Source organism: Diuraphis noxia, unplaced genomic scaffold (assembly GCF_037042655.1).
Source record: "Diuraphis noxia isolate RWA-SAM2 unplaced genomic scaffold, SU_Dnox_SAM2 contig0001, whole genome shotgun sequence".
In the NCBI taxonomy this organism is placed as follows: domain Eukaryota; kingdom Metazoa; phylum Arthropoda; class Insecta; order Hemiptera; family Aphididae; genus Diuraphis; species Diuraphis noxia.
This window is the reverse complement of record NW_028301711.1, coordinates 38,898,137-38,925,371: the sequence shown is the minus strand read 5'-3', so window position 1 is coordinate 38,925,371 and position 27,235 is coordinate 38,898,137. Positions and strand designations below refer to the sequence as shown.

The window sequence follows — 27,235 nt, the reverse complement described above, 5'->3', positions numbered from 1 at the left end:
ATTTTATGATTATACATTATATAAGTTATAAGTATAGTATAATAATATAATAATACGGAAAAATAATTGATAAGAATTATAAATAAAAATTGTAATTAATGGTTTTGGAGTACAAAAGTTTATTTTTTGTGTCAGCAAATGTATTATATATTATATATAATATAATGGACAGTAGTATGAAGTGATATCTAATAAGTAATGTGGATCTATTGAGCCTACCGAACCTATATACCTAATATGGTTCTATAATGCTAGTTGCACACAGACAGCATAAATCACAATACACAACTTTTTTTCAGACCATGAAAAATTATTACTTACAAAATACAAATAAATATTTTATTAAAAATTTATCAAAACATTGACATGGTCGCTAAAATATACGTACCTAATTGCCATTATACAAATCCAACGTTTCCAAAAATAAGGATTCTACACTGTTTATTGTACCTATCTATTCATTACAATTTTTTATAATTACGAAGGTACGTATATAATAAGCCTAATAATAATATTTTTTTCTGGAATTCAGACTTCGTTAGGAACAATAAGCCGATACAAATAGGATGAAAACATTAAAAGATATATTTTTAAGTCTACCTGAAGTTTAGGCAACAGACAAACTCTGGACCACCAAAAATGAACATAAATTTAGATAATCTAATTGTTTTTAATATTTCTGGCAAACATAAATTACAACTTAAGTTTCTAAATGATAGTTATAAAAAAACCTATTGAAAAAAAACTGTATTATTGTGCAAGAATCTCGTGTTGAAATTTGTTTTTATCAATTCGGAGATGACTTACCCCAGACTGCTTCATTTTTTCAATCCACCTAAAAACAAATCTAAGTTTCACTAGCTCGTATCCAATATAAATGTTAGTGTGCCACCACCGTATCTTATACAGTATACACATACAATTAACAATATTTATACACATAAGATATAACATAAGTCATAAACTATATAATATCATATATCTATATTTTATATATTTTATATTTTATATGTTACAGTGTTATACTATGATATTATACACAATATACATATATAATATATATATAATAATAATAATAATTGAACGCGAAAAGTAGTTCTCCTCCAAAACACGTTTCGTTTTACAAGCTCGCAAATTCCCATTGTGTATTTGTTACGACCGTGCTGGTTCGAGGTGAAATATTATAATGTTTTGTGCATATAACGATAGAATTTAGATAGTAACCAAACGAAGCACATTCACAGAGTTCTTTGTTTATTATTGAGTAGATACTACCACAGTCAACAACTCATTGTTTTGACTCAAAGTATCCCTTTTTTTTGGGTGTCATGTTATGTATACTTTTATTTTAAATATCAGTTAACCGACAAAGGAGAGTTAAAATTACTGATGGATATATTATTACGTATGTATACATTTGAAATTTCATATACATGTACTTACGACTTATCAAAAGAATGAATAAAATGATTTTATATCTTTGTTAATTCGATAAAACTCAATTGCTTGAGGTTAGTACATTCATTTAAGTATCTATTCAAATTTAGTTCGTTTAAAACTTAACTTAAAAAAACCCGTGAAGTCGCTCTGCTGAATAGTCAGTTGTCAATAAATTAGTATGCCTCGCAGTTGAGCAGGGCACTGTAAATTGTAATGGATGTGTTAAATTTGGATTTAATGATACGTGATAAATCATTGTACACTATAAAAAACGATAAGAGCGGAGACGGCCTGTCAGCCTATATAACTAAGAAATAAGAATATTTATTAGGTACATATTTAATATTTATAATGCTATAGGTGATTAGTAATTTTGCTATTAGCAATACGGTTTTACAAATTTTCGTGATTTGACGAAATAAGTCAAAAATAAGACTAAAAATACTTTTTAAAAAAAAAATTGCCTTCCTATGTATTTGCAATAATTTCTATAAGTTAAACCTATATATAAGGAACCTTTTTTAGAACTAATAAATTTTTGACACCATAAACATTTTTATTAATATTTATAAAAAAAAACACTAAAAAACTTCAAAAATTTAAAATGTTAATAAATAGTTTAAAAAGGGCTAAAATGTTACTAAAAATCAAAATCAATTGTATGAATTACTTTTTTTGGTGTGAAAACTCCAGTTTTTTCCTATTTTGTTTCCAAATACTTCGAATAGTAAAAAAAAATTTTACTTTGAGCTTCCTAAGTATCAACGAATTGCCATAAACTACAGTTAAAGTTCAAAATTAAAGAATTTTCACTGTTTTTAATTGTAATGTCAGGAAATAATCTCATTATATCATCGTAAGACTAATACATCTATTGCTCCGCGCAGAATCAAAAATACGATGATTTAATATTATTTTAACAAACCTTGATAATATTACTACAACTATGAAAATTAATGCTTCATCGAACACGTGGTTTACATTGTTCATAATAGTTTTATGGATGATATTTACTAGTGTTATTGATAAAGTCTACGCATTCGTATTTCTTATATTCTGTCAACATAATAAAATATACTATATTATAAAATTTAGATAAGAATAATAAAGCAAATTAGCCTTTCGATTTAACAACTAGTAAGTAGTAATGATTAATGCGTAAATGAACTTTGTTCTATGGGTGAGCCATAAAAATATATTTTTGTTGTATTTAAATATTAGATTGTAGTTCAAATTATGATGATGTTTAATCAAACGTTTGTTGATTATTTAGAAAGAAATCCGAGTATGATGAAGCAAAAAAATCAAGAATACAATCGTCATTTTTGAGACGTTTCTTTCTTTAAGACCAAAAATTGAACATTGTCACGATCACACAATGTATAGTGCATAATATTATTATATATTATATTAGATAATTCATAGAGGTACAATATTTAAAAAATTATGCTTTTAAACAGGTTGAAGAAGAATGAATTAAGTAAGTAGGTATGTTATAAATGTATAGCTTATATTGCTTATAACACTTTTTGCTCAATGTAAATATCAGGTACACAAATAATGTTTAATAACCTTAGTTCTGTTTTTAACTAACGGAAGTCGGAAATGCAATTTATACAATAACATAAATACAATTGACATATTTTAGTAATTAATTTTTACTACAATCAAGTATTTTATCCTTTATAAGAGTTACGTCTTATTTTTTTACTGTTTTGTATGATCTATATGAAATTACTTTTTTTCGTCTTAAATTTCCTGAAACTTTTAATTTTAACTCAAGCTCAACTATAACCATAATTCTTCATCATCACTATGAAGGCACATGAGTACTAATTAGTAATATATGATATATTAAGTAATTCTACATTATTAATTTAATTTAAGCCTCATCACACGTGTTAACCACTTGAAGATATTAGTATTTAGCAGTAACCAACGTGGAGTTTCTCACTATAAATTAGTATTGGTATTTATCTAAGTAAATAAAGTAGTAGCATACACTTACATATTGTTTATTCAATTTAAATAATATCATAAATCGTAAATCTTAAATAATAAAAATATATCTAATATATATATTATAATAACATCCATTAAAGTTTTTTAAATTAAAAAAAATGATTAAAGCAAATAGAGAAAACTTTAAATTTAACAATCTGATATTTCATAATATACAGCTCATTTTACAGAGACTTGTAAGTTGTGGCTTGTGGTCTACATAATATAATAAACAAATATTTATCTCGTTTTATATTTTATGATTATACAGTTTTTTAATGTTATGCCAAAATGTATAAGTATATTATATACATTTCGTTATACAACACATTCTGTTTACGTTCATGTATATAACAATTATAAATTCATACAAATTCTTTTATAAGCATTTCATATTTTTGTAAGTCAATAAAATGTATATTTATACAAATTTATTATTCAAATTTACATTAATTGTACATTATAAATTGCGTTGTTGACAACTTTTGTTAACGGTGTCTACGGTAGAAGTCAACAAATAATAAAACAACATTTATGAAATTATGAGTAATTGATATAGTTAACAACTTCGATAAATTCATAAAATACCTAATCGTAACTACTCACAAGTCATAACCATTTATTAATCTATTATATCCCAATACAATATGCCCGTCCATGCACCCGACACCCGTACACATCTCGTGTACCGATTATACGTAGTAGACTGTATAGTGTATAACACTGTCGAGTTGTTCTACTGGGAGCTCTCTTTGTACGTGTAATGACCTACAGATCAAAAATGATTCATTGATGGTGAACAATATTAATTATTATTTCATTAATTCGTTAGATTACTGAGCGGTTAGACGTATTATACGAATTGCACGTATTTTGTAATGCGTTGTATCCACAAAGGCATATATTATGATCATAATAATAATATTTTATGAAAACTTCCGATTCTATAATAACATGATAGGTAATTTGCATACAAAATTGTTAAAAACAGACAGTGTATTACCGAAATGTAGGTAATCTATACGACGATTGGATTATACGAAGCATAAATCATTCAAAGATTACGTAATGCTCGTTAAATTGATAACTACCTATATAACGTACGGTTGGAATCAAAGACCAAACCGATGTCCATTGATGGAATCGCGTCAATCGATCGGACGAATGCTGGTCGATTTCCGAGCGGCAAAATCGAATTATTTTAAAGCGTTTAAAGCTTTTTCGTGGTCGTCATCGATGACAACGTCAAAATCGTTGTACATGTTCTATGTTAGTCGGGTACCAAAAAATAAATCGCACGACGACAAAATATGTCAATGCGAAATTTTTGCCGCCGCCGTTAAAACTTGCATAACGATAACGACGACACACGCGTTATCGTACACGTATAATAACATATTATTATTATTATTATCTATTATTATAATATCACGATGACGAATGTTATAGAGTTATATAAACGTATTATTATTATAATAATTATTAGGTATTTTAAAGATCTGTAAAAAGTATAGGCATTATGCTTACCAAAACACAAGACCATGGCTGCTGCTACTGGCTGTCGGTCGGTAAAGTTTTCGGCTTCTACGATAAATTATTATTATTATTCGATTCGGTCGTCGTCGTCATCGGACGGACCGCCGGCCGACCTCGTGTACGCTCATCGTGACGACCGTGTGCAATACTGTCGGCCGCGCGGCCGTTCGAACCGCTTTTTACACGCGGCGTTGCGCTCGTTATCTCGGTCGAGCCACGACGGTTTAACCGATATTATTACGGCGGCGGCGTAACGGTCGGCAACGGAATAAAATAAAATAAATAATTACGTTAGGCCGGCTTATCTTCGGTGTACATGCGCGCGGCGCGTGCGCGTGCACGGTAATGTGTTTAATTTAATTTTTTAATACAATTAAAAACGCGCACCGCAGTCGCCTTCGTAGTAGTTCGTTTACGGTCTGGGTGACGTTGGACGACGACGTTTTCGTTTTCGTCCGTGCACCGCCGACCGTCAATCGCAAAATGTCGTGCGGCTGCAGTAATAATAATAATGATAATAATGTAATAATATCACCCAACCGGCTCTCTGCGTTGCAGTCTACTCCGGCACCGAGACAGCTGCTGCTCGCCGCCCCCGCCCCCCGCCGACACCGTAAATTACTATTATTATTTATTGTTGGTGTTGTTGTTGTTGTTGTTGTTGTTATTGTTGTAGATCCACGTGTTTTTGTTTACCGTACGGACGCCGTGATCGAGATTTGAGATATGTGCTGAGCAAGTCGGGCATGTGATTGTCGCCTGGTATGCGCGGCGGTAGGTTACTGAATGGTTAGGGGAGAGGGGGTGGCAGGGCGGGACAGGTTGGTATGCGTTCAAGAACCGGTGTGCGCATCGGCGGCGGCGGCGTTCAGTCGTCGTCGTCGCCCCAGGTGAACGCCGTAAACGACTAGAATCGCCGACGAAACATATATTTTTATTATTATGACTCGTAAATTTGTTGTTACGGAGCATGAAACCAATATTCTCCACCACCCGAGTCTCAGGATCCTCCCTCTCTCTCACTGGTCTCTATTAATGTAGTTATATACATGATAAGTTAGGGTGTAAGAACATTAAAAACCAGAAAACGAACTTTGATTCGAAAGGTTCATATTGTTAGTTAATTAAAAATTCGAAGAAGGGAAAATACCATATTTGAATTTGAGGAAACTGCATCTCATTATTTAAATACACAATCGTAATTTTAAGTTCTTAATTGAAATGAAAATATTATTTTCGTATTGTATGTAAGTACTTAGATTAATATTTATTAAAAAGAATAAACATAAATATGTTAAAATGTTTGCACGATTGCCATTATTTTTCACCCATTGGTTACTGCAAACCAATAGCTAAATTTAAAACCCATTATGTATAAAAAAAATGTTAGATAGCTGGTAAAGTAAAAGAAATCCTACCCATCATAATCTGCAATAAAATTATACCAACTATTTTTTCTACTAAAATGTTAATAGGTTATTGATATATAATTGAAAACACAGTCCATCACCAGCTTAAGGACTGCTGACAGCCACTATCCATTTTCGAATATATAATTTTTCCCAAATCGATCGTTTTTCCTGTCTAATATATTCCATTTTATGGGTAGGTATAAAGGTATTTAAAATAAAAATATTCAGTTTTTTATATAAATTCTTGGCTTTTATGACAAGCTAGAAATCTTTATTTTTTTTATCTTTTGAATATGTCATTTATAAATTATGCGAATCAATATTTTTTTTAATACTATTGTGTATAATTTTCCAATTTAAAATTGTATTTTACTACCTATCTATTATTATCTAACATTCTAACAGATTTTAGAAAACGTGTCTCTTGTAGTATTTGTTTTAATAATAAGAATAAATATTTAAATTAACTTTCTGTTGTCAAAACCATAATATTTATTGTTTTTGTAAGATAAAATGGTAAATATATTATGATCACTATCAAAAAAGTCATTATAATATTCAAATAGTGAATGATATCATTTAAATTTCATATGAAAAAATACAAAATTGTGTTGTGAAAACATACGCAGTCAATTTCTAAGCATATAGACGCATGTTTCAATATTTCTATTTTTTTTTTTAAATGTTTACTGAATGAATTTATACCAAAAAAGTTAAGTGTAAACATACTGCAACAGTGCAGCTTGTAGAAAATGAATTTTTTTTTAAAACCATTATTTGTACGTTTGTAAATATTATACAAACAATACAACATTTCATTCTATTTTAACTGATTATTATGACATTTTTATTTAAACGACTAAAGGTGTAATAAACTAATAAGTAACATTTAAAGTTTTAAAATTGTAACTGTTTGTTATTCTAAATTATTAAAAGAAAATGCTACGTTTAGTAATGCTGACATTTCAAAATGCTTAAAATTAGTTTCAAAATAATTTCCTTGATGACGTATAATTAATGGCAATTGTGTTGACAGCAGTTTTTATGAGAAATATCACAAATGTATTGTTTCTTTATGATTTTATACTTGGAACTGCAGTTGATAGTTTTTTTTTATGACATTATAGGTAAATTAAAGGCAATTTAAAATGATGAAATTTAAGTGACTTGTAGGTGCGTGCAAAGTGAATATCTGATTAAGAGAATTAATCTGATTAGTAGAAAAATATTTTAATAATTTTAAGAAGAAAAAAATTGAAATTTATAGTAAAAATATTTTTATACAGAAAGATCATTTGTCTAAAAAAAGTAAAACCTAATATAATGTGTTGACTTATAATATAATAGGTATAAAAAAAAATTTATGAGTCGCGTAAATATCATGTTTATCAATTAAAAGAATTTATTAGTACTAAATATTATTGAAGTAAGAATGTCAGATATATATCCGCAATCAATAATTACATACTATGGTTCTAATAAACATGATTTTTGAATATTGATCACGATATATTGTTGAGATATATATTATTATGATTTTAAGAAAAAAATGATTCAAGCATTATAAAATATCAAAATCAATCCAAAAAACTTTAATTTCGATTTTCGATAGACTATATAATAATCATTATTTAATATAAGTCTTGAGTATAGAGTTAACCGCGGATAGAAGTATCGCTCATTTCAAAAAACTACAAAATTCCTATAAAGCCAAGCCCCAGTTATAGTTATACTTATTTGTTTACATATATTTAAATCTCTATTTAGTTAGTTAGAAGGTACCAAGCTCTCAAACAACTTGCCGCCGCACTGTATACAAAAGGTCAAGATGAAGATTGAAGAGAAGTCTAAAATTTGGGTTCGGCTTCTTTAAGAAACTCCGTTAAATTAATATTTACTCATGCATTATAAATAAATATTGATTTATGACTGATGTTGGACTGAACCACCGTGGAAGGCTGCAGGTAAGTGGTAACTAGAGAAGAAAACATGGTGCTGAAGTATATTCTAAGACAGTAAGTAGTATTGCTATACATATACAAATATATATATATATATATATATATATATTATAAAGAGTATATACAGATTGTGAGTGTCAAACAATTATTTACTAATTTTTAAGGGCGACGGAATCTATATGCGTTGTTTTAGCAGTTACTATACATACCTAATAATCGTTTCAAATTAGTAAGCCTTTGTGAGACACTTGTTAACTGCTGACTGAATTAAAACAAACAAAGAAAATAGATTTCACTTTGACAAAATAAAATTAATTTTTATTTGTACAAGTCATAATATTTTATGATTTTGTACACATTAATAATTCTTAAATAAATTCAAATGAAATTATTGAATGAAATTCCACAACAAAATGTAATATTTATTATTTTTATATACCAATAAGTCATAAACTATGAACTACGACAGTACGACATACTCATTTTTATCAGAAGGGTATTTTATTATTTACATAAAATATTTAATGTAATATTAAGTCAACAAACATATACATTTCAATGATTACATAACGAGAATCAAAATTATATTGATCTTGTACAAAGAATTTAAAAAAGTTCAATTTTTATCTTCCGCAAAAATCTAACCTGTACTTTTTTTGCGAAATCGATGAAATTGCTTATACAAGTATCAAAATATTTTTATAATTATAAAATAACGCCAAAATCCGTAGGTACGTGGTAACTGGTAAATGGTAAGTGTATTAGCGTAACTTTATAATAATAATTAAAGAATGAATTTGTATGCGATTCCATATTTTTGCTGGTTAATTGTATGAAAGGTCAAGTAAGCACCTTTTTTTCGTGTCATAGAGAAAAATGAAATTTATTTTTGGAGCATAATTTTTACATGATTCGACTTTATGAGTATGAGAGGTATTAATGATTTATTTTATGATTTGAACCACATATATTTTATTCGTATAGTACACATTTATAGGTATATATATATTCCAGAAATCTTGGAAGAACTTCAGAACTTGAAAAAAAATATAAAGTATTATAGTAAAAATAAATTAGTATTTTTATTTTAAATTTATACTAATGTATAAATAAATATTTATATGTTAATACGGATTTCCTGCAGGATATGTCCAATCAATTACGATAGATGTTGGTACATATAAGGTGAGAAAATATCGATTCAGATTTCAAATCAATGTACTGATTTTGATTTATGGAGAAATAAAATATTTTTTTTTTACAATTATTGAGTGCATAATTTATTGTATGTGCATATTTGAACTGTTTAGTGCATATAATTTATATATATGTGTATATACATATCTGGCTGGTTTTTAGAGCATTTATAAATCCAATTTATGTGACAAAAACACATATTGCAGTAAGTCTGTGCACATATCTATATACATTTTTATAGAACAATATATAGATATACGTATGAACTGGAATAATTCGACTTTGTTCATTCATAACAATATAATAATTGAGTATTTAATGTAATGATGCGTGTAACAGGTTGTTAGAAAGTTGAAATTGAATAGTTCTAAGTTCTAACTATTATCGAGAATGCATATTGAAAACGCCTAGTCACGACCGGATACTGTAATTTGTGAGACTCCTGGTCAGATTTCTGTGTACAAAATCTCACACCAGTGATATAATGATACTTAACAGTAAACTAAAAAAAAAAAAAATTATATGCAAATAAATACCAAACGCAAATAGTAATTTACAGCGTACTTGTCTCATAATAAGTAGGTATAGGTATAGGTATATAGCGCGTGACTATATAATCTGCAAATCGCCGCGTAAATTATGAATGATAATATTATTATGATTAACACCATAAACGGGCGTGTGGTTATTGTGGCTTATACGCATCAATTATTTTTACAGGTATACTATTAGCTGTTCATTTGGATAATACTTCTTAAACGTTTTAAACGGGCCCGTAGCGAATTTGACAAGTACAGTGTAAAAAAAAACTGTGTGGCGCATAAAACGTAAAAACAATATTATATATTATATTTTTTTAGACCTGCTATAGGTATAATAATTTGAAAACTATATTATGGTTAGAGGAACCGATTTAACCATTTACAATATTATGTTTAGCATATTAGATTGTTAGAACTTTCCCATTGACTGACCTAAGGATTCGATATTTATTTAGTTTCCAAGGGGGATTTTAACATTATCATTGTTATTTTTTTTAGAATAAAATGGTTCGTAACATTATTTTTTTAACTACCAGCAAAATTCGATTAATTATGGTGCTAATCGGTGTTATATTGTACACTATATGTCTGTATATAGGCATTCAGCAATATTGTCCCATACTGGGGACTTGTACGGTCGTTACGTGTACATACTTTCGTATTTTTATATTAAATGTTTATACCTATGTATACAACTGAACGTGCTGGTCGATTCCCGTGGTTCGACGTGACGGATGTACAACAAGTGTGTATAATATTATATACACATGTGCATATGATATGCTATTTTATATACTAGAACATGGATGTATACCTACATAGACGTATTACTATATACCAGGTACATAATATGTACAGAATATATATAATATGTGTGCAGAGAGAGAGAGAGACATTCGTATACAGTAAACTACTTAATTATTATTCAGCCGTCATTGCGTTCGCTCCCGAAGGCTAAATAAATATACTAAAAAAAAAATTACTAAAAAAACTTCGATAATAATTCGACATTCGAGAGCACGTTCAATTGAAAATATAATTTCTTCGGGTACCTATACTGTAGATGTACTGAAAAAAGTAAGCTGTAATTACACAAGTGCAATCATAACTATATCGTATAGTATTGGCTATATGTACTTTTAATTTTATAATATTACTACTTTACAAGGTGATTCGTTTAAATATCTATGTTCTTGATTACGAAAAGTTTTAATCATTTTGAAAATATAAGATTCATTGCAAAGCAACATTTTTCATAAAAATATTTTGTATTTAAAAAATGTTTTTGTAATAATTTTTTTCTACTTTTTTGAATGATAAAATGCATTTTTAATATTTCATACTCCAAAGCAGAATAATTATTGGGGCATATCAATGCATAAATTCAAATTCAAAACTAATTTTTCGAGCACCTTCCTCTAGCTGTGTCACTCTAAACTTTAAAGACCTACCTATACAACCAATAATTTAATAATATAATTTGACTAATAATTAAAGGCAATCGTTTAAAATTCGATTTTTATGTATGTATATATATTGTATAATTTTTATACTTTAGAATATATGATGGTAAAACTATAATTTTTCATAGAAACAGTACAACTTAATAAATAACAAAGAAAAAAATAATTCTAACAATTTACCTAAGTTTATATTATTCTGCGTCCGTTAAAATTTAAATCACATAAAAAAAATATTTTTAAACAATGATTAAGTGAACATTCAATGGATCACCTAACACCTTTTTTATTATATTATCATGCCGTTGTGTCGACAAATTTTGTTTTGATAGATTTAATGCTGATTATTCGTCCTCGTCTGACGTATGTAACTATCTTTGTGAATGTCCGTAATCGGACAAATTTGTTATACACGTATCGCTTGTACATGAAACATTTATAGGCATTTGTCATTTATGGATGTCATATTTTAGAAATCTTTGGGACACTTATATCATATTTGTGACTATCAAACGTATGTTAGTTATTTTTTATATTTGTATGTCTTTAAGAAGGAATATTAGCTGATAATATGTATAAAAACCCGTCGTATCATCCTAGTTTATGTTTTAAATTAAAACAATAACAACAATTATTTCAGTAGTTTATTATTTTACTCTATACATTTTCTAAGCACTTAAATTTCTAAAAATTCAATTAGGTATTTGAAACATTACAGTAAAATAATTCGATTTGAAATGATTACCAATAGGAATTCAATACATAATATATAATATAAATACCAATACTAAATAGTACCTAATTAGTAAATAATTTAAAATTACAATATATTACATACCCGTATACTAATTTGTTTACAAATAATAAGACATTTACTATTAAAAATCATTTAGTAGAGTATTATCATTAGAGAAGGTATTCAATAAGACACTTAAATAATGCTTCGTGTGCAATTATTGGGAATGGAATACGCGATGTGAACATTTTTACTACATTCATAGAATTTCCTAAAAATGAACAGCCCGACGATCCGAATTCCATGCATTTTTTTGTAACTCTTGAGAATTGCAATAAAATGTAAATAAAGATTGAATTCAATAATGATTTCAAACCATAAATAGTGGAAGAGGTGATTGTCGACGACTATGAATGGTTTGGAGAGGAATAACTTAAAAACAAATATAAATCTAGGTAACTATTTAGGTTAGGTTTTATATTTACCAAATAGGTAAGTACTTATACTTAGCCACACAAAGTCGAAAAAAAAAAGTTTATAGTGGTCAAGCAGAAAACATAATATTTACAACAATTAATTATGACAATATTTATAACCCCCAATTTTTATACCAACTGCTTTTAAAATATTATAAACAAGCGCGGTGTTTGTATATTGTTAAAAAAAAAAAAAACGCCGCGCCGTACGATTTAACAGCTCAGCAACCCATTATAATTGCATCGGTATATAGTGTCTAGTTGGTGGTATTTACCATTTTAATATTTTTAAGCGCGTGCTCTTTTAGGCCGTACAGAATATTATACGATTGTTATTATTTTAAATTAGCGCTGTTAACATAATACATATCATGTAGTTTCATATTTTAATAATCATGTCGAGTATGGACACCTATATAGGTACGTTGTACGTAATAATAATAATACGTCGACAATGATTTATTATATTTTATTGGGATACGCGGTCCCCATACACTAAACTATTCTTTCACGTCGATTTCACTTGTTGAAAAAAAATAGAACAAGACACGCCTCGTTTTTTTTTTATATATATTATATATATATATATACACGCAGTCTTTTTTTGAGAGAGAGCGAGAAAATGGTTTGGAATTTGGAAATTACAAAAAAAAAGACAAACACGCAAAAAATAAATAAATACCACAAGTGATTGTAAATTTGGTATAATACACGTCCATTACACTAATAAAAATACCAATATTCCTTCTACTCATCGGTGTTCAGAGTTTTGGGGTAAATCAGAAATGACCTTGGTAACTCTGAAACTCGACGACCATTTCTATTTTATTGTGAATCCCTTTAAAACCATCTGCAAGCGCATAACAAAACGTGCAAACCTTAAACCGAACGTTTCTTTACTCATGACGTGTAGGTACTTGACAAGTACTACTTGTTATCAGCTGAATTTAAATAATAATATATTATATGTGGTAACTGTACCTTCGACGATTATTTACCAATTATATTTCATGTGTCCAAAACATCGTTTCTCTGACCTCTGTTACGGATAAACAGAAGAAAAAAAACACTTTTGGAAAAAAATATTTACTTTTACTCATTTGGTTAAAACATTCAATGATCGACCAAGTTCGAATTGATATCGGTGTAATTGAATGCGGTAATGAAAAGGTTAGAAAATATAAACCTTATTATTAGCCATTACAACTTAGTGGAATTGACTTTACTTTGGATCAGATAGGAAGTCTTTGTCGACGGCGTCATCATATTCATTTGTTCCTGCAGTAATAGAAAAATACTTATCAATAATATGATATTAGTATGTAAGTACTAAGTAGTACTCGTAGTGTTCATGCAATAATTATGTTGTTAGATCGGACTTGTCACAACGGCCACGAGGCGAACATGCAAAACCAGCGGTCCTCCGTAATTTATGTAGTTTAAAATTAATATTATTTATTTCAAACAATAATAATTTTTTTATTTTTTTTATTAAATGCCACTTAAAAATGAATAACCAAAAACCAGAAAACCCCTATTCCACTTGTATCAAATCATCTGACAACAAATAAGCAATAACTATAATAAATAAGTTATATAGGTACTATATGTATCGTATAAGGCTATGAAGAAGTAGGCCACTACATGCATACAAAAGATATTATTAAACAATGAAAACTGTATTTATGTTATATCAGTATTAATGTTTTAGGAATTTAAATAATAAAAAAATGAAAACTTTTGTTGGCTAAAATATTCATTTGTTTTAACAAATGTTTAATTTGTATGCACTATTCATAAATACCCATATCTTATATTTGATATCACTCATGTAATTGTGTTATTATTTTAAATTATAAGTAGGTATTATATTATGATTTATGATTAAACTAAGTACGTCATTGATTTTCATATTATTCACTAATAAATACATTATATGTACCTATTCAATTTAATTTATGTAATTTTCATATTCAGGTTTCTATATTTTCCGTTGTTATACACAATACGTTTACCAACACGAGTTTTAATAATGAAAATCAGTATAACAAATGACCAAAACTGTTCCTAAAAGTAAAGATTTTGGAATGCGTCGCTTCTACCAGACAACTCTTATAACTTAGCCAAAAAAATGCATTAAATTATTAGCTCACTTTGAGTTGTTCGGTTGATCTTTTTATGTAGTTCATCAGCATTTTATATTTCATTTTCAATGAAACTAGAAATTTATAATCCTCACCCGACTCTTTTTTCTTCAACCTGTCTAAATATTTCTGTTTTGAAATTCTACATTTTATTTTTAATTCATTATTGATTCTTGTCAAGTCTTCAACTTCCATTAACAATTTAGGGTCGACGTTCTAAAATGTAATGATATCGTCTTATATTATTTTATTTATTTAGCTATTCAGGCTGAATCCCGCTGATAAGCCTGGAACTTGGAAGTATAATGCTAATTTAGTTTCCCTCCATGTTAGCAGGTTTGTAACAAAAAAAAAGACCAAAAATACAAAAAATCTAGTTGGAATATAGATAAAAACAACATTTTATCAAACGTAATATTACTAAAAACGTAAGAAATTAATACATATCGTAAATTATAATAATTAATTATAATATATTTAAAATTTAAAATATTCTTAGAATTATTATTTTTAACTAAATATAGTTTTTATTCCTTAATTCTAAACCTTAATTCTTAACCTTGAACATTTAATGGTTTAATATTATACGTTAAAACACGTATAGTCTTGTATTTTTGATTAAAGGGAGTACATATTTTAATGTTTAAATATAATTATTTATTTTAACCTGCGGTAAAAATGAGTAGACCTGCTCAATGTTTTTCAAAATAGCGTTTGTTGTTTGTTGTTAATTTGGCTTAAAAAGAAATAATCGTAACTTACAGGTGGTCGACAATATCGATTACACTACCTATATATTATCGTTCGACATAATAATATGAACCATGAAGTAGAATATTTCGTTTGAGGTCTTTAATGAATTCACCCCATAATATGGTAATATGATTTTGGAGACATGTTTCATTTGAACTGACTATTTTATCATATATCTATTATAATCGTTTTGGAAAATGACTACATAATGGCCATCTGGAATATGATTCATACTTATCGGTCACATATTATAATTATTGCGCAGTTGTGCAGTGCCTACTTGTATCTTACTGAATATACAGTGTACCTACTAATTATAATACCCAATCTACCTCATTGTAATAAAATAAATTAAGAATTTGCAGTTGACAGGGCTATTGGCAGTTATCGGTAGCTATTGTATTTTAAAATGTTTATTCATGAATAAAAATTAAAAACTATATAACGAGTGTTAATGGTACTTTTATTACACTAACATTAAGGGTCATTATGATTACAATCGTTGAATTTTTATTCAGAGTCCAGTGTCCACTACTTTTATACCGTTGACTCAATAAATGACAAATTAATATATTTCATTATCACGATGTTCCGATTAAAATTAACTATTGTTGAAGTTAATATTTTTGCAGGACCGCTGCCGGAAGTAAACTTTTTAGTGTATAATTCTTGTTTATTCTATTTAGCAGGCACATTCATATCGTTTAGTACAGATTATGATTAAAAAATTGATAAATAAATTATTTACAGTTTATTTGATGATTAAAAAAAAAGGTGTGATCGAAAATCTACTGTTGGAAAATTTGATGGTTTGTTAAAAATTGACAATAAAATATTAATATAATGACGGTTTTTTACAACGATGTATTATAAGAATGAAAATAAGACCTACTTAAGTCAAAATTACTGTTGTCAGCCGACAGATAGTTAGGCTGATTAGAACACTGGCAAGTATATCTATACAATAACTATATTAAGATATTATAATATTATCATAACTATACCGTATCGGCGTCTCTAATTCGTCTATATTCATTTATGGTATACTATTATAAGTACTTAAATAAATAATATGTAGATAAATAGATATCTATATTATGTTATTATAAATCAATAATTACCGATGAATCCGGGTACAAATTATTAGTCACCACCGCCTTATCGTACATACATTTGAAGATAAAAATCATATTCTTAAACTCGTTGTGAATCCTGTATAAAATTGCTCCAAGATCTTCGTCCATAATTATGACTTGTCTCAAGACTTCATCTTTTACATTATATTATAACATAATATATAATAATTAATATTGTTATGGAGTACAAGAGCAGTTAGTAATAACACAAAGTTTACATGTTATCTGTATTCTGTGTATTGTATTTATATATGGACTTTGTATTACCGAAAAATAAATTGTAAACAGAGTTTCTTGTTTCGCATATCCCTTTTTGCTGAAATTGATAAAGCTGTTCTAAATGGTTCAATGTAGCAATCATTTTGGATACACTGTCCCTGTTTGATGGTTCTCTGGAAATCGTTTGTCTCAAAGTTAACGTCTTGTTATTGTTATCAATGCGAGTCCATACTCTGGGAGGAAATATTTCTTCTAGTATAGATTTTTTACCATCACCATTATTCTAAAAATATTTCGGTTTGGTAAAAATGTATTAAATCACAAATCGTCGATGTATTTAAAAAAAAGTCGTTGTACTGCAGCGTTGGAAAAGTTAAATTAAAAGTTTATTTTATTATTATATATTATTAGTACCTTTAAATATAATTAATTAAATATATTTTTATGCGGGTGCATAAGTGTGTAACATAATAGTTACAATAGTTAACAACGTAGAAAATATCATTATTTCAAAATATATTATATTGTATTGTAACTTTAAATTTCTATCTTGCAGTACATATATGATTAGTTTTTTAGTACCGTACATTAAATAACATATGAAATAAAAAATTGCAAGATTTGTTAATTTTTCTAATAATTAGTTTTTCAAAAATGCATTTAATTTTCAAAGCCGAGCTCACAGTTACACAATATTTTATTGCAGTTTGCAATAGCAAGAGAAATATCTCGCATGTGATATTTTATGTATACAAGAACAACGAATCTTTGAAAATCACATTATATAAGTATGTAAGTTATTGCGAATGTATTACAATATAATATTATAAGATGTACGTGTTAAGTACATTATAATATAACAAAATATTATCTACTTTTTGAATGGAAAAATTGGCTTTCAACAATTTCAAATATGTAAAGCCGACTTTAATCTTTATATCCATATTATATTACTTGTTCTTGAATGTCTGTGATATCCTCGACAAAGTTCCATTTTAAGACTCCTTTGCTTAAAAACGTAAGAAATTCGGTATCACTCATTTAGTAGCAGTAATACGTAAATATTATGCTATACTCATTTACAAAAATATATATATTGACTTTTAGCCTACGTTTACTTTTGTTATTGATTAGTTACAATAATCGTGTTTATTATTTATATTTAATTGTTTGTTTGTTTTTTTAATCACATTTATAACTTGTTATACTTGTCTGAAAACAAAATTGAATTTATAAATATGTACCTATAATAAAAAAATTTAGTAAAAATTAATTTAGTTTTATTTAATAATAATAAAAATTCTAAATTATAATAGAGGTACATATTATTATTATATTATTTCTAATATATTACTATATAACTACATTATTCAATTTTAAATTGATAAAAAAAGGTTCTACTAATCTACCTTACCTATTGTTAGAATTACTATAGTGGAAAAATAAATAACTTATAGCCATATATAAAATAAAAAATATACTTAGAAATATAAGGTGACAGACAATTCAAATTCAAATTCAAATTCAAAATTTATATTATAGTGAATTAGTGACCTACTCTCAATGACGACGTAATACAATTGAAAGCTACAGCAAAACTAGTTTCCCCCTTTATTTATGTAAAATATAATGAATATAATATAACATGCAGTGTCATAGCTTAGGGAGAGGGCTTTAAGGTCCCCCCTCCCCCCGAATTTTAAACTTAGGTACTAGTTTCTATACCCGGTAATACCATACAATAAAATATTGTCGCTCTACGTCAAAGAAAATCATGGGTACGGCACTGATAACATGCATTCAAATTAAATAATTGTGATAAACCAACTATATTTGAAATTTAGCTTAAATTAATACATATTATAATAACACAACATTATTTTATACTAAACAATGGAATATCGATTTAAGTAATTTTGAAATACAATAATGTACATTGGAATCAAATTGTTGGTATCAAACATCTCTCGGAGTTGTATAAATGCTTTTGAGCTTTGAAATAAATACGGTCATTTTTAAATTATATAGTGTAACACGATCCTTAAGCTGTATGTTTCATTATTCGAATGCAAATTTCAGTTAGAATTAAATAATATTGGAAATATTATGCGAAATTTATTATTTTAAATTGAATAATCGTGGTATACAACTTTTATTGTAATCAAATATTAGCATAAAACTTAAAAAATGTTGTGAATCTATTTATTTAGAACAATATTGTTAGTGCATTATTATATATAATAGAGATTGAAAAATTATAATTACCAATTAGTCCCAAAAAGTATAGGTACACATTTGAATGATTTCCAATACATTATATTTGTATGTTTTATATATTAAATAAAGATATTTTTCTCGGAAATGAAAAAAAATAATTGTTTATATACTTTCATACATAACTTTAAAATGAAATTAATCTACTTGTGACATTCTTCTAAACAATAGCTTGTTCATAAAACCGGTTTCGAGGATACAATCCAAAAAAATAAAGTCCCAATCTCGTCGGGAAATAATGGCTGTATATTGGGTATTAGTGTATTACATGTAGCAATATTGTGTTTTTAAAATATTCGTATAGTTTATAAACACACGATTACGTGAAATTTGTTTCATTTTAAGTGAGATTCTTATATGTCAGGGATGGGCAACTGGCGGCCCGCGTACCTTTTTTATCTGGCCCGCGCTACGGAAATAGAAGTGGATTTTACTAAATTGTCTATTGAAAAACCTCATCCTCAAGTATCACATTAAATAATAATTGTAAATATAAATAAATAAAAATAAAAAATAAAATTTTAATTTTTTTTTGCTTTCTCCTGCGGCCCGCTAGATTTTAAAGTATTTAAAAGTGGCCCACTAGTTACTTTGAGTTGCCCATCCCTGTTATATGTATATAATATATAGTATATTATATACTTTTATTTAAATGATCTCATTAGTATTAAAATGTATAAAATATATAAAAATTAAAAATTAAAATTTAGAAATCAATTGAAATTTTACAATGTAATAACTAGATGTACCTATAAGTTATATTTCATTGTATTTACATAAACGATAACGTGTTACGTGTAAGTGTAATAATTACTATTATGTAGATAATTGCAGTATGATTTTATAAACTTATATTTAAATTTCAGCTGATGGAGACTGCTTTTGGAATAAAATATAAATTAATTTTGATACCTATATATAATTATTATAATTATTTAATCATTGCAATTAGTATATATTATAAATATAACAGACAAATGAAGTAAATCCCAACCAAAACACAAAATTGGTTCATACCAATTGGAAAATGGAATCTTCTGAATTTAAGTAGTCGCCAAAGCTTGAATAGGTACCTATTCAATGCTACCGCTGTAGACATTTGTTTTATATTATAATATTAATTATTATACATTTTAGTTTTCATCACTCATAAAAGTTATCAATCATGGAAATATCGAAAACATGTTTTTTTCATAAGTGTTTATTTTTAAAATCACTTTTGGTAATTTATGGTAGGTATTTGTCTTGTTTTTGAAAATCCCTTATTAGTTATTAACGCGTTTTAACATTTTTTAACATATTCTATGTTTGGTTTTATATGGTTTTAATAGTTAGTCGGTAAGTAGTCACAGTTTATACACAGTGCTCGACTTATCCCTAATATTTTTGAATTATTAAGAATAGTATGATACTTTATTTAGGATTTTTTTTACAAAATTACAAAATTAATAAATTACATATAATAAATGTTTGTTAACTATAAAGTGATACAAATATAACCATGATTGTAATTTGTAAATATAGATCTATAACATTCTGATGAGAAAATTAAGAATACTTATCCAAAAATATAACGATCTTAAAAAAATTTAATTTATGGAGTTAAACTAGAAAAAATTTAAAAAAATTTTCGTTTTCAATATTAATTGTATCTTGTCAATTCCACTGTAAAAAAATTTTGCATCTTTTTTTGAGTCAGACTAGTCCATTCATGTTTTTTATTTTTATTATAATTTTCTGAATAGAAACTTATTATTTTTACCTACTTTAAAAGATAATGTTATAACAATGACAAAACTGTATGATTAAATTATATTAAGATTTGAAATGTTTGTCAGTTTGTGTTAATATGTTTGAGTAGTAAAAGGGTTGTGAATAGCACATTACCCACATATTGTCTCCACGTTTATGCTAGGTTCCTTGCATATGGCCATGTTATTTAACTAGGAAGTCTAATGTATTTTTTTTTTGTCATCAGAGAAGGTACCGCCATTATTTTTTTTTTCCCAAGTCAATAGCACTCAAACACTCGCTGTTCATGCGGTGTGTAATCGTATCGCTGTCTACTACACACAAATCACAACTAAAATATTATATAGTTTAATACCTTCATAATACCTCATAAGTCATAACACTCATAACTCGTTTACGTCTCTTCTTTTTTGTTTTATGTTTGTTATTCAATATATCATTGAAAAACACTTGTTTTTTTACATATCTAATCGAAAAAATAAAATACAAATCATCAAAGTTGCGAATCGATATCTCCGAAATATATTGACTGCGGGAAATACACTCCATGTATAGGTAATATATAGATAACTGATAACTGATAAGTATCACAAAGCATATAACTTATAAAATGTATTCAGAAATAACAATAATGTTTACCAAAATATTAAAAAATATTCACGGATTTGAATGATTCTTATTTTCAAAATACAAACAATAACCATATAAAAAAAAAAAAATGTGAATTAGTCAATATAATTATCACTAATGTTCACTTGCAAGGAATATATTGAAATTAAAATAATAAGGCACATTGAGCGCAAATTTTATATTTTTAATTACTGCAGTGACAAAAATTGTACTTGTAAAATATTTTTAATAGACTTACTATCTAAATATCATCATGTTAAACCTATATATAATTTAAGTATAGTTACTTATTACTTGTACAACTATAAAATACTAAACCATATGATAATATTCAAATGTCATAATTTACAATGAACCGCGCGCTTGGAATACAATTAAATATACCTACCTATATTTAATTGGTAAATAACCCATTTCAATTTCTGTGACAGGCACGTATGACGTATATAGTTGTTTATTTTATCGTGATCCTTAATCTAAGAGTTTTTAGTCTTTTATACTTTTTCTAGTAGTCTGGAAGTGGTTTAAAATTAATTATTTGTGAAAAATAAATGATGAATTGTAATTTAGGGGTTGAGAGAGGAAATAAAATAGGTGACATTATAATATGTTTCCTTATGAACAATGATGCAGGTTCAATTATTTTTTATTTCCAACAAATATTTCTTAGTTTATGCCCAACCAATATTTATCTTTCCTCACGCGTCCTTGAATTAGTATTTATTACATTATAAAATAATTTTATCAAATATCAATATTACAATTTAATGAAACCTGTTAAACACAGGTCTAACACATTGAAAGACCACACAAATTTGTAATTGTTCTCAAAATTTATGAAAACTTCATTACATGTAACTTATCCTTCAAGGCTAAGTAAACTATAATAGTTTTTATTCTAATAGCTAATAAAAAAAAAATAAAAAAAAATAGGCTAAGCATATACATTCACTCTGCTCAAAAACCAAAAAATATTTAAATATGTATAATATAAGACATGTTTCATAAAACGGATGAAATTTAAATGGGTGGTATTTTTTTCTTCTTCATGGCAGCTCTATTTTATTTTTTGTTATTATCATTTCGATTTGAAATTTTTAATAGTTTTATAAGATTTGTCCTTCATTTCGAGCAACGTATTTTAGTACCTACTTAAATGCATAATAAACAAAGTTGGAAAGTACCGTTCACGTTTGTCATCGCAGTCAGAGTGCGCATATGCCCGATATTGTGTTTCACACTTGACACTTAAACCGGAGTAGGAATTTAATTAATATATAAGACATGAATATAATATATACAATGTATAAGGAATTGTATATTTGTAAGATAAATTTTTTAATAGACATCTTTATGATATGATTTGTCTCCATTTTTATGAAATACTCTATATTATCATATAATTACTAATTCATTTTTTAATTTTAGTTTTTGTTCCTTAAGTTATATAAATGCATTATGTGTAAGTGTACACTATAATAAACATCATAAAGGTAATTACCTAGAAATAATCTATATACGACATACGTCTTACAATTGACATATATATATATATGCATATAATTGTACACATATATATTTTTTTTTATCACACAATTCGCTACATACTTACATTTGTATTATATGTATAATGACTTTTGACGTACTGTATACATCAAAGTAATAACTAAATTATATCTGTAATACAGTAAAAAAATATATGATTCCCTAAATGGAGAATTCGCTGACTGGAGAAATGTTGACATGAATTTAACAATTATATTGCCAATCAAAAACGAACAAGATAAATTTATTTCAAAATATATAATACTCTAATCAAAGATATACTTTAATACGGGTTATCATAAACCACTGTTACCTGATTTGGTTATTAATTGTTATATTTTATCATTTCAAACATATTATACTTAATATTTTAAAACTAAAATCATTAAAATAAATACTAAATAGTGTTCTTTCTTACAAATTATTATACTTATGAGTTATAAATATTGAATAGTCATTAGTATTAGTTATCATAAATGTTATTATTTAAAAAATTTAGGTAAAGGTTTTTAAATCTTCTTAAATGATTATCCTTCTTTGTTTTGCTTAAGATGGTGTATTTAGAATACAACCAATACTTATTTAATTGTGAATGTATTTTTCATAGGTAATTTAAAACCATAAGACAATTCTAATATAAAAAACGTTGATTAATATTTTTTTCTACAAACCTCTAAATTTAACAGAGATTGTAAGTTTAACAATACTTACATAACACATTTGATTGTCTGTATCAAGTTCATATAAATATTAAAATGCACTATATATTAAAGTGTTAGGATGGTGCTTAAAATTAAAATGCTAAGTAAGTGTCTTCAGATAAAAAAAAATCATATTATTTTAAGAAATCAAATATATTCATCGCACCACTTAGAATCTAAAACACAAATTCATATATCAAGTTCATATTTTGGTGAGAATAATTTGATGTTCGTTTGAAGCTAAGGAACCTTTTGGAAATATTTGCTTGAAATTCCTTGTAATATTGAGAATCACAAAATATTTATACAAAGTTTGCTGTAACTTTTAGTAGATAGGTAATTTATAATAATGTGTCATGAGGTAAAAATGTTAGGGAACCACTCAACCGCTACTACTTATTAGTGTGTAAGTATTTGTAGTTATAGATTAGACTGTTATGGAGTTGCAGTTGACTAGATATAACTGATATAAGCATGGCCAAGCACCACACGAATAATTGGAAAACAAAATATAACAAACTAAACATTGTATAAAAACCATAAAATATGTCATGTATTAAAAATTGAACCAACCTAGTTGTACTTTTTTTAAATGATTTTCATTTGTTTCAAATGGTCAAAAAGTATTTTAGTTGATTTTTATAATATTCGCCAACGTTAACGATCCGTGGCCTTTATAAACATTTTTCTCAAATGGTCAACAGCTGTCGCGAGGATATAATCCTGTCCAAATTGTATGTAGGAACCTTTCGTCTTATTGATATTCTTCTATTTATTTGTACTAACCAAAAACTAAAATTAAAGGATTTATTTTACAAATAAATAATTACTCAGTTGTAATTTTCAGGACTGAGGAATAACTAATTTTCAGAATAAACAAGATTATTATTTTCAACATATTATCATTTTTTTATTTATCATTCAATGCAACCGAAATAAACACAATCATGATTATCGTAGGTAAGTTTATACGCTGTTTCGTATAATATGTACCTAATCGTTGTGTGTTTCTGATTAAAATGTTCATCAATGTAACTGTAACATGGTGAAGCAATAATAAATATGACATGATAATGTGACTCGGGTATTTATGTAATTCACTTATCGACACCACTTTCGTTGCTGGTAAATGAATCTTGGTGTTATCTCCTAAAAGAAATGATGTAAAATTTAATTCATATATATATATATATATCACGTATTTATATATAATAAAGAATTATCAAAGGCTTGTCGAGCGATTAAAATGTTTTTGACCCAACCAAATTAATCGTTTTATAGTTTATACATATACATACACATCGCATGGGTGTTAGTGTTTTTGATATACATTTTATGGTTTGCCTTGATCTTATGGAAACAGATATTTTTACTCTGGCTATTGGCGGCTTTTAATTAACCAAAATGATTCGTACAAAATATGTAAAACGCGGAGTAGTCAATTAAGGAAAAAATATATTTAAATTGCATTGCTGGTGATGTCTTTATACGTTGTATAACATAAGCTCTTTAAACATTATATTAATATTCCTTTATATAGCATTATAGCCTTATCATTCAATAACTCGTATTTTTTTTTAACCCACATTATAAAACATTTCCGATACAAGAAACCTATTACCGATAAATTGATAAAAAATAAAAAAAAAGTACAATACGCTCATCAGGACCATTCTATAATATTATTTTGTAACGATTAAATGCGCTTTATTATTCTGCGTGGAATATTGTGGATACAGGCGAACAACAGTAGTAGGTTAGTTTAATTGCCACTGTTGAAATTTACGACTAAGTAAATCGTTGTGCAATCACCCAACGACTACGCCGAGTAGCTTTTACGAGTATTATTGTTATAATATTATGTATGTATATAGGTAGGTAATAGTCATTAGTATAAAATAATAACGTGTGTCGGTTAACCGAATAATTAATTATTATTTTGTACGAACAATACTAATATTACTTTATGGGTTATAATATATTATGTAAATACCAATACTTATATAACTAGTAATTAGTAAATACACTCGTTAGGCTGATAATTGACCTGATAATTTACAAAAAAAAAACGTGGAGGTGTCTCGTTCGTGAGATTCTAACAAGGAACGAGATTACTAAATTTAATTATCGCAACGAATACGTTGGATTTTACTATTGTAGGTACTGCAACTGTACAATTATTACATAAGAATAAGAGTATCATAAATCATAATGAACTGTATAGGTACTCTATGGGTTTCAGCTCACGTAAATGGGCCACGTGGCTCACGAGTAATCGAGGGCCACGATAAACTTTAAAAAATATGTTTATTTATATGATATGGTATTGAGTGTAAATATTAATAAATAGATAAACGGCTTCATGGTAGTTGCATTCCCCCTCTCCTATCTCTCCCCCAAAAAGGGTAAATTATAAGCATGCCATAAACAATTCAATAGGTAGCTGACTTGCATTCAGCCAAAGCCTAATATATACATACATAATATGTGGAATGCATGCTAGTATATGTAACTATTCTGTAACTAGGTATGTGCTTATGTCTTTGTTACATGTAAATATGAAGATGTCTCACGCGGAACATATTTTTTCTGGCAATTTATTTTATTAAATAGGTATTATGATTCTTTGTACGTATGTGCTTATTGTGAAATCATAACAATCCAAATTACGATTGATATCGATTCGTTTTTGTCAAATTATTATATCGATATAATTTAAGAGACGCAACTAGTCTTTAATAAAAGCAAGCTAGGTCGATAGGACGATTGTTACCTATGACCTTATTTTTTTCGGGTGCAACTACCTATACACTGATTATATAACTTCAGACGCAAGAGGCGTGCACCGAAATAAATATCAGAAAAAATAGTTGTAACACAGTGTGGCGTGAGTATGTGTGTTTGTGAATGGAGTGAGTAATTTTGTTTTACGTCTTGTTTACTCAGTGGTACATTGGTATAGTTGGTAGGTAATAGGTACCAGGCCTCAATATAGGAGTGTTTGGTAAATGTTTTTTTTAATTTTTAATACATTTTATGGTGTAGTTATGCGCTCTACTGGTATTAAATACAATTAATATACTTAAACAGCTTAACAAATTTTTGGTATAAATTGAATAAGTGATTTCATATATATAATATATTTTCACAGATAAAACGCATTTACATCAATTGTTGAAAAATAATATTGTTTGACCGTTTGACGACATTTTCCCATTTTGCTGCTTTAATTCTGTGATGATGGTCACTACAATAATACAATCAATAATCATTAAACTTTACATAATATTATGTCTTTAAATTCGATTTTAATTTGATTG

At 27.2% G+C, this 27,235-nt stretch overlaps 2 protein-coding genes across 4 annotated transcripts in view; both read right to left on the bottom strand.

Annotated features, from left to right (window-relative positions):
• The window catches only part of LOC107168243 (polyamine-transporting ATPase 13A3-like), a 30,997-nt gene extending 25,533 nt beyond the window's left edge, over nucleotides 1-5,464 (bottom strand). The window contains exons 1-2 of one of the 3 annotated variants that reach the window (XM_089216658.1): nucleotides 4,969-5,460; nucleotides 808-835 (exon numbers count right to left, since the gene is read on the bottom strand). Coding sequence is in view for 2 of the 3 variants with exons in the window: in XM_089216663.1 (XP_089072789.1) it covers nucleotides 4,969-4,984 (16 nt within the window). In the remaining variant the exon portion in view is untranslated. Of the gene's footprint in view, nucleotides 1-807; nucleotides 836-4,968 lie in introns of all 3 variants that reach the window. The other 2 variants (XM_089216663.1, XM_089216651.1) reach the window with 2 other exon arrangements.
• Nucleotides 5,465-13,961: 8,497 nt separating this feature from the next.
• LOC107168327 (axonemal dynein light intermediate polypeptide 1-like) lies at nucleotides 13,962-18,054 on the bottom strand. Its single transcript, XM_015517740.2, has 5 exons — nucleotides 17,968-18,054; nucleotides 17,062-17,296; nucleotides 16,780-16,928; nucleotides 14,915-15,121; nucleotides 13,962-14,039 (listed from the first exon to the last, which is right to left on the bottom strand). Exons 1-5 carry the CDS (start codon nucleotides 18,052-18,054, stop codon nucleotides 13,962-13,964), a joined length of 756 nt encoding a protein of 251 aa, XP_015373226.1.
• Between the last annotated feature and the right edge of the window lie 9,181 nt (nucleotides 18,055-27,235).

What these genes read in the sequence shown, in the direction of transcription:
- LOC107168327 (XM_015517740.2), bottom strand. Translation starts at nt 18,054, where the DNA reads ATGAGTGATACCGAATTTCTTACGTTTTTAAGCAAAGGAGTCTTAAAA. An exon ending in TCACAGACATTCAAGAACAA is followed by an intron (nt 17,297 to 17,967) that starts GTAATATAATAT and finishes AAATATTTTTAG; the next exon opens with AATAATGGTGATGGTAAAAA. An exon ending in TGTTTACAATTTATTTTTCG is followed by an intron (nt 16,929 to 17,061) that starts GTAATACAAAGT and finishes ATAATGTAAAAG; the next exon opens with ATGAAGTCTTGAGACAAGTC.